We start from the raw sequence: 8,924 nt of genomic DNA on the forward strand, positions 1-8,924 counted from the left end.
CTCTGATCCATCAACTAAAGCGGACAGAAGTGTATTCAGGCATAGTCCAGCTGGAGCCTGTGATGTTGAGGACAAGCTTCCAGATCTGTGTAAAGAATTTGCAGTGTAGGAATAAATCTTTTGTTTCCCCAAGTCAAATTGCATAGGAAACATCCAAGGACTAGTTGCATTCCCTTCTTCTGTAGGCCTTCTTGAGTTGAGCAGGCTCTTTTGATGACTAACTAAGTGAAGCATTTCACTTTGGTGGGGTTCAGTCCTCTCCAAATACTCTTCCAGTGTTGATGGTAGCCTCCAACCCCGACTTGTATTCCTTTCTTGTAGCATTGTTTACTGTGAAGTTACCATCCTTGTGTGCTTCCATATAACTTTATCTGGTGCATTTGTGACTAGTTTGGTTCCCCACAATTTTTCAGTGTAGAGAAGCTACACTATACACTTCCCAATCATTCAATAGTCTCCTGAAAGACAGGTCCCAGCCTTGAGTTGTCCAGCATTCATATACTCTGGCTTCAGTATTGTTGCAGATTGAATAAAGATCTGGCAATAACTCACTAAGAGGAATTTGATCAATCCATCCATCTCTCCGGAACTTAATCTTGTTGCCATTTCCAACTTTGAGAAGCACATTTTCTTCCATAGAGTTCCATAAAGCTCTGATTGTCCCCCATACTCCCCATCCATAGGGTTCTGAAACTACCTCTGTACACCATGGGTTTAATTACCCATACTTTGCCACTATCACCTCCTTCCATAGTGTTCTTTCCTCACTAGTATACCTCCACAACCACTTCATTAAAAGGATGTTGTTTAGGATTCCCAAATTTCTAATACCCAGTGCCCCTCTTTCCTTGCTCAGCATCACAGTATTCCATTTCACTAGACAGTAGCCCTTGCCCTATACCTCTTTCTCTCCTTTCCAGAGGAAGGTTCTTCCAAGTTTGTCTAGTTTTTTGACAACTTTTGGAGGAATCGGAAATAGTGACATAACATAAGTAGGCAGTGAATCTAAAAAAGAGTTTATCAAGATCACTCTACCCCCCAAGGATAGATATTGAGTCTTCCATCTTGAAGACTTTCTCTCTGCATTTTCTAGAATTCCATCCCATATCTCCAAAGCTTCATGTTTTCTCCCTAGTGGCATTCTCAGGTAGGTTGTTGGCAATTTCTCTACTTTATACCCCAGAATGCTTTCCAATCCTTGAATCTGAGGCCCCTCCTTGACTAGGATCAGGCTGCTTTTTCCCCAATTGACCCTTAAACCTGAAACTGCTTCAAATAAGATCAGAATCAATCTGATGTAATTCAGTTGTTCACCTTCTGGCTCACATAGGATGATAGTATCATCTGCATATATCAAATGACTAAACTTCTTTGTATTCCCTATTTTGTCTCCTACCCTAATAACAAATTCGGCGAATTAATTGGTAGCTGCCACTGAAACACATAAGCATTCAGGCAAAATCAAAGCAGGCTGTACATGTATGGCCAACCTTTTTTTTTCAAGAAACTATAGCTAACCTGTTTATGTTAATATACTGAGCCAAATTTTTAGAAAGCACCAGAACTGAACCGGCAGCATGTCGGAAGTACCTGAAAAGAAATTCATGTCAATTTAGAGTAGAGAGGAGTGACAGGAACCAAGAAATTCGGCAAGGTACATTGGCAATGTGGAAAATGGGAAATTGGCCCAAACCACCAGTTGAGAGTTTCATTTGGAAAGAGGAATATAATCATTCTAATTAGCATGCACACAAAAAACACTCAAAAGCACAGCAACTGCAGGACAACTAAGGAAAATTCAAATAGCAGCTGAAAAACAATTAAGCAGCTGAAAAACATTAACATGTTGTTTTTTTGGTGTAAAGAAGATGGTATAGAAGAAGTAGAACAGTTGGTAGATTTCCTAGGATCTATGTAATTATGGTTTTAGCTTGTAACTTTTTGGAGGTAGCCAGCATACCCTTAATGCTGAAGAATACAACTTTAACTTTATCAAAAAAAAAAAAAAACAATTAAGCATGCTGCCAAAATTAGTAAATGTTAATGTTAACCCTATTCAATTGAGGACTAATTTAACAAAATAATGTAACTAGATGTCAGGTATGATAAATTAGTTTTTTTTATGAGCAGCTCCAAGTTTCTAGATCTGCCACTTCATAGGAAGATAGGCAGAAAGATTAAGTTTACTAAAACAATATCCGGAAAACCTTGTACATTGGCTAGATAGATACATGATACATCCATGACACTTGAAATATTAATTCAACCAAATGAAAATCATTCCAATCAAAACATCTAACAACTAAAATTACTATGCATAATTTGTGATGTGAGAGGATATAAACCTGGTTTATTCCTCCCCATAAACAGACTTAAAGTCATTTGGACCCTATAAGCATAAGCTAATATAAAGGCCAGAGTACCATATACAGCAATAAGGATGCATCAGCTTCCTAGGACTCAGTAATACTTACGACTTCTCATCTCCAAATTTCCACCATTCTGGCTCATACCATGACTTTCCCCTGGAAAAGGTGAAACTTTAATGCTTAATGTATTGCATACATGATATTAAACTGAGCAAAATCTGAAAGACAATCTTACTCTTCTGAAACTACTTCTCCAGATTTCATGCATCCAATGTAAGAACTATCTTGACCACGATGCTTTTGGAGGAGCTCAATCAACCCATCTGATAGAATAAAGTTAAAAAGAATATTAGAAAAGCTCAAATAAAGGGGCAATTAAACGTAATTCTAGAGGACAGATAAGCACGGATTTTACCAAGGTCAACATCAATGTTGTCATCAACTTTCACATAAAACTCTGCATCCCAAGTTTGTATTGCTGAGCTAAAGAAATATTTAGCCTTTTTGGGCAGTTCCTCATGAGCTTCCTCATGACTTCCCTTTTAATAATTGGAAAAACATAGTTAAGCAAAAGTAAGCTGCATATGGAACAAGTTGACATGACAGTAAAAATAATTAGGAGAATGTGTGCAGACTAAGCTCTAATGATCATTTACACACATGACTTAAATTATTTACATGACCTTTCTGCAACCAACATGTCTATGCATCAACTATTTGGGTGGAGCCCAAGTAAAATTATGCCACAAAAAGATACAGATAGGTTAGACAAAAATGAATACTAACAAACTTACTAGAATCAAGAAATCTTTTGTTGCCCGATTTTCCTCATTAATATTGCGGTCCAAGCTATCACCTCGGTTGGGACTGCCAAGTTCAAAAAATCCAGAGATGAACAAAGCCACTAAAAGGTCACATAAGCAGAAATGCATATTTCCAGTTTTCAGTATGTAGCACAAACCTCCGACCAATAACAAATCGCACGACCACTCCTCTTTCTTCAAGTTTTGACAAAGCATCAACTGTCAGGGAAAAGAAAATATAGATGTATCAGATCCACCAGCAATACCAGACATTTTAAAAGGAAAATGTCCAGATTTGCCTTTGTACTATTTGGAATTGCTCGAATTTGCCCTCCATTACACTTTTGGTCCATTATACCCTAGTCGTTAGCAAATCATATTTCTTTGGCCTTGTCATTAAGGGAGCTCCAGCACGAAATGGGTAGACTCCACGTGTCCAAATTCTTTGAGAAAAAATTTCCAAATTACCCCTCAACATTTGACTAAGGTTTAAAAAGAACCTCACATTGGAGCTTCCGTAGAGGTCAAGGTAAAAAATGAGATAATTACCCAAGAGGGGGGATAAATACAGACAAAGTTGCTCAATTTCAGCGCTTGTATAAAGAAAAATTTGACCCTTTCCCCTTTTTATAATTGATCCAGTAACATGAGAAACTTTTGAGTATAGGTAGAAAATGGGTGGGTTGGACTGAATTTGGGCAGGCCAAGATAGGCTGAGTTAAAAAATGGGTGGGCTATTGATCCGCCCAAAAGTTACCTGAGCTGAATGGGCTAAAATGCAGGTCAAAACCCAACTCGCCCAATTCGTACCAAGTTTTAATTGTTTTTTTTAAAATTTTTTAGTATCTAATAAAAAATATTATGGCTATATATACTACAACAACAACATACTCAATATAGTCCCACAAAGTGGGGTCTGGGGAGGGTAGAGTGTATGCAGACTTTAGCTTTACCTCAGAGGTAGACAGGTTGTTTCCGATACACCCTCGGCTCTATGGCTATATATAACATATCAAATAAAAAATGTCTTTTAAACAATATTTTGACAAGATTTCTCATGGATCAATTTGGGCTAGATATCAACTCAAATTTTGATGGGTTGAAATAGGTTCGGTTGAGCTAATAAATGAGCGGTTATGATTTCATGGACTAATTTTGCCACCTCTACTTTTGAGCAACCAAAGTCGTGACTCCAAACTAAGTTTCAACATTAAAGAAAATAAACACAATCAATGATATTTTTAGAATCATTAGTTATTGCAGTCAGCTCAAAAGAAACTATGCCCCAATTTTAGCTAATCCAAATGTTTCTAGCTCAAAATTTACTTGCATCAGTTAGGCCAATAACTCTATCTGTCATTAAAAACGAAAAGCAAGAATTGCAAAAAGTTTATGAGTGTTGAAGCAAAAAGCTAGATGTGAAGCATACACTTCTTTGAAGTGGACCGCTCAATTTACGGGAAATTAAAAAATACTAAACATTTAGGTATTCAGTACAATAGTTATTAAACTTCCCTTCAAGTAAAATAACTAATTTCACCATCTCAAATACAACATTTTCCAAGTTAACCCAACGACTCAAAGTTGAGATCCAAAGAAGTGACTTTGAGTGTAATTGTTGAAGCGCACAACTTCACTCAAGAAGCGATAAACCATCATTTCGCATCTTGCCTCGCTTTAAGCAACAAAGCAATTGCTTTTAATAACATTGATATATCGTGATATCATGTCATCTACAAAGATAAAAGAGATGAAAAAAAAAACATTTCCATCTTCATGGGGCCAGTCAAACCATCTTCCATTACTTATCAAAAGGCATTATTCAAAGGCTCTATTTATTGCTCCTTACGGGAGTGTGCCCAGTCAATATTGGGCGAGTATAAATAGATGGAGGGAGTAATTAATAACCTCTTGGGAATTGAAAAGTTCATTTATTTTGGACAACAGAGAGTTTTATTTATTTGGAATGGAAGGAGTAACTTAAACTATCCTATTAACTTGACTGTTTGAGCTACTTTTACAGTTTTACGTACTATCAAAAGTTTGACGTGCTTTGTCTCACATATTATATTGTTTAATAAACTCTACAAAATAGCGGTAGAATGAAGTATTGTAATATTTGGTGAACCTATTAAAATAATTTATAATCTGGTGCAAAACATCACTTTGAAGCTAAGATTAAAAAAAATTCTTATTCAAAAAATGTTATTCAGGATTGGAAGCACTTTGAAGATAATTTTTCCATAATCTTATGGTATATGTATAATGTTTTATATTACTTTTACCCTATAAGTTATCAGATTTATTAAAATTATAGTTTTGTGTGAAACAATATTATCCTCTTACATAATCTATATTTATATGTTAAAAAGGCTAAATGCGAAAAAATGTTCTCCGACATTCTGACCTTATAAATATAGATTACAGATTGCATGAAATGTCATTTAACTATCTTCTTAAAATTTAAGTCAGTTGAAACAAAGAAAATCAGGAGCTCTCGCTGACTATAAAATCACATCAAGGATCCCCTACCCAAGTTATCAACAAAACTTTTCTGCTCAATGAGCTCTACATTCTCCAATTGCCCATAGTGCTCACAAAAGCTATTTTTCTAATCCTGTTGTATATAAATTATCCTTATATATTGTACATCAAGTTTATATTGTTAATTGTATTTATATATGTGCAAAGTGTGTACCATAAGACTAGTCATCCATCAATGATGGCATATCATTGTATTTGAACATATGTTTTAGGGAAAAAAAATACATGCCCAAAGCAAAGTGAATATAGAGACTGACCATTTGGAAACCAAGACCCTCTGATCACATTTCTCCTCAATCGACCTCCAAATCCCGTATAAATTCCTATAACAGCCAGAAGTTGTTTGCCTGAAGACGAACCACTCTGTTTCAACTGATTCTGGAGGTAACCTTGACTCTTAGCCACTGTTAATTCCATTTCAACTTCAACTATTCTCCTCTCCAGGTCCCTGGAAAACATACAGGATGCCTAAGTCAGCTCAAGCAATGGTATGCACATGCTTGTATATGGCTATATGCACTTATATTAAGACAAAGAACAGAGGAATCTGAAAATTTTACTTGCATCCTAAAACCATTAGCTTGTCTTCCACTGTCAGCATCTTTGGTCTCTGCCATATGAATACAAAAAGCAATATTTAGAAGAAATAACCAGGCAAAAGAACTAGCTAAATAAGTAATATTAGGTGCTTTAAAGCACATAACTGTTGAAGCCAACACCATTAGAAAATGCGAACAACATCAGCATTAGCAATTTAAAAGCAGCAAATAATAATTTGCAAACCAGTGTTTTAGATGACGAAAGGCAACAAAAGGCGACAAGGATCTGCCTCGCCACAAGGCAAGGCGCTCGCCTTTTTGAAGTGCGGCGCTAATTAATACCAAAAAATTAAAATATTTAATGACATATATAAATAACCAAAATCTCAAAATATTTCAATTCAAAAACGGAAAATAGATAGTACATACTAAAAGTCTAGAACTTGAATGAGAAAAAAAACATAACAAGAGTCAAAATAGTGAGAAAAAAACAGAGACAGAAGTAACTTTGAAGTCTGAAGAAGAAGAAGAAGAAGGAAAAAGAAACAGAGGAAGAAGAGGAAGAAGAAATCTGAAGAAGAAAAAAAGAAATACGTATTGGTTAAGTTTCCATTTTTGCAAAATAGGAGGATAGGCAAAAATCTCAATTATGAAATTTCTTTTGAAATCGATTTTTTCAATATTCAATATTTATATTGAAAACAGTGTATCCAACAAATAGAATTCATTGTGATAAATGAAGTGGATCTATTTCGTTTTCTTTCTATTGATTGAGACCTAGCCTCTCTCCTTTGGTTCGTAGCCTTGGGTTATACACTTTTCCTTAAGGCAAAGGTTTTGCCCACTTCAAGTCATCAGGAAAGGCTGTTTGGTTGCTGGAGAAGTTTAGTTGCAGTGCAACCATGCAAATTTGGAAAAAAAAAACCCTAAAATTACCTTTTAACTTTTAAAATCCTAAATTGGTCGCCTTGTTTTAAGAAACTACTAAAGGTGACACCTTTCTCGCCTCTCCCCTTTGTTACCATTGTCGCCATGGCGTTGCCTTTTGAAGATCGCCTCGCCACAAAGGTAAAAGGCGATGAAGGGTTGCCTCGCCTCTCTCCATTCGCCTTTCACAACACTGGTATAAATCTATTCATGGCACTATTATATGTTTCAAAGATCCAATCTTCAAGACACTGCTTAGATCATTAGTATTTCATGAACATGCAAGGAAAAACTTCTACCATCTAGAGAACACTACCCTTTACCGGAGTTAATCTGATAGCCCATCTAAAAGATGATGAGAAAAAACAAATCATTGCAGTAATCCTATATTATATAGATCAAATGGGCTGCTACCATTAGGATCATTTCATTTTCCCTTAATAAGTCCCATCAATATATAATCCATAGTGTAACCTCCAGAGCATTTCCAAATACAGTAACAATTGGGTCTTCCCTATCATCGAGACACCACAATAGCACTTCACAGTACTCGAAGACTTCCCTTCCCCAAGAAAATCCATTCTAAGAAATTAGAAAATACTCCATGGTGTCCTGGTTTATATAAAACTATTACTCTCTCACTTCCAGTTTATCTGACCCTATTATCCTTTAAGTCGGTTCCAAAAAATGACCTAGTTCAAAATTCAAAAAAATAAATTAATTAAACCTTCCTTTTTTTCCCTTAATTACAAGCTTTTATAACCACACAAATGTTTTGACATGTTTAAAATTTAGAAAAATCAAGTAAAATCTGTGGGAATCAGGTGATATAGATTCGTCTGAATATAGAAAAAAACCTGCTGTGAATTCTTCTTGAAAAGAGTAGCTAATAACACTCTGTTCTCTGCATCTTGCCATAACCTAAAAACAACAATCCCAACAGATTATTAAACTTTATAGGTAGTATAGCCATTAATCAAAGCATTGAAGAGTGTGACTGCACATAAAAAAAAATGTACCTTCCGGCGACATATAACCAAGCGAAGCAGGAAATTAACGCCATTACTAGTGAAGGTTTAGATGATGTTTGAGTAGATTTTGATTTTGATCGCCTATCTGATTTTGACGAAGAAGAAGAAGAAGAGAACGATGTCGTCGGCAAGATGCTCTCCATGTTTTCCCTAACTGGACAAGAGATCAAATTTGGAATGAGAGCATTCCTCGATTCACAAAGTAAATATGGAGATCAATTGCTTCAAAAATGAGTTTTCTAACACAGCGCCAGCGGTTGTTTGCCAATTAAGATAAATTTTGAGGTCCTCTATTTTCATATTCACTTTTACTTTGCCCCTCAATTCCTTCCTGGTTGGCACTTGGCACATGTTAGAATTCAGATTGAGTTACACCTAATTTACTTTGCCCCCTTAATTCCTTCCTTATTGGCACTTGGCACATGTTAGATCAAATTAGTATTTGTTTGATTTTTATATCACAATTGGTGTTGATGATGACTAAAGATGGTGATAGTGCGTGGCGATTTGGATTGGTATTGACTGATGATAGTGGTTGATGTTGGTAGTGGTTGATAATTACTAGTGGAATGATTTGAATAGCTAATGGCGGCGGTGACTGATGATGGCAGTTACCGATATATAACTGTGTCTAATGGTGGTAATTATCGATACTGATTAGTGGATGTAATAATGGTTGGTGTATGATTGCAAACTATAGTTAATTGTGAT

The 8,924-nt window shown here is 35.7% G+C and overlaps 1 protein-coding gene across 1 annotated transcript in view; it reads right to left on the reverse strand.

Moving 5' to 3' along the window:
- Nucleotides 1-8,473, reverse strand: part of LOC102598792 (probable beta-1,3-galactosyltransferase 9) — an 11,857-nt gene extending 3,384 nt beyond the window's left edge. The window contains exons 1-10 of the mRNA XM_006343454.2: nt 8,202-8,473; nt 8,040-8,103; nt 6,277-6,326; nt 5,974-6,164; nt 3,331-3,391; nt 3,164-3,236; nt 2,785-2,908; nt 2,605-2,692; nt 2,475-2,525; nt 1,519-1,590 (exon numbers count right to left, since the gene is read on the reverse strand). Coding sequence (XP_006343516.1) covers nt 1,519-1,590; nt 2,475-2,525; nt 2,605-2,692; nt 2,785-2,908; nt 3,164-3,236; nt 3,331-3,391; nt 5,974-6,164; nt 6,277-6,326; nt 8,040-8,103; nt 8,202-8,356 — 929 coding nt within the window. The 5' untranslated portion in view covers nt 8,357-8,473. The remainder of the gene's footprint in view (nt 1-1,518; nt 1,591-2,474; nt 2,526-2,604; nt 2,693-2,784; nt 2,909-3,163; nt 3,237-3,330; nt 3,392-5,973; nt 6,165-6,276; nt 6,327-8,039; nt 8,104-8,201) is intronic.
- Between the last annotated feature and the right edge of the window lie 451 nt (nt 8,474-8,924).

This window comes from Solanum tuberosum, unplaced genomic scaffold (genome assembly GCF_000226075.1).
Source record: "Solanum tuberosum cultivar DM 1-3 516 R44 unplaced genomic scaffold, SolTub_3.0 scf00045, whole genome shotgun sequence".
Lineage (NCBI taxonomy): Eukaryota > Viridiplantae > Streptophyta > Magnoliopsida > Solanales > Solanaceae > Solanum > Solanum tuberosum.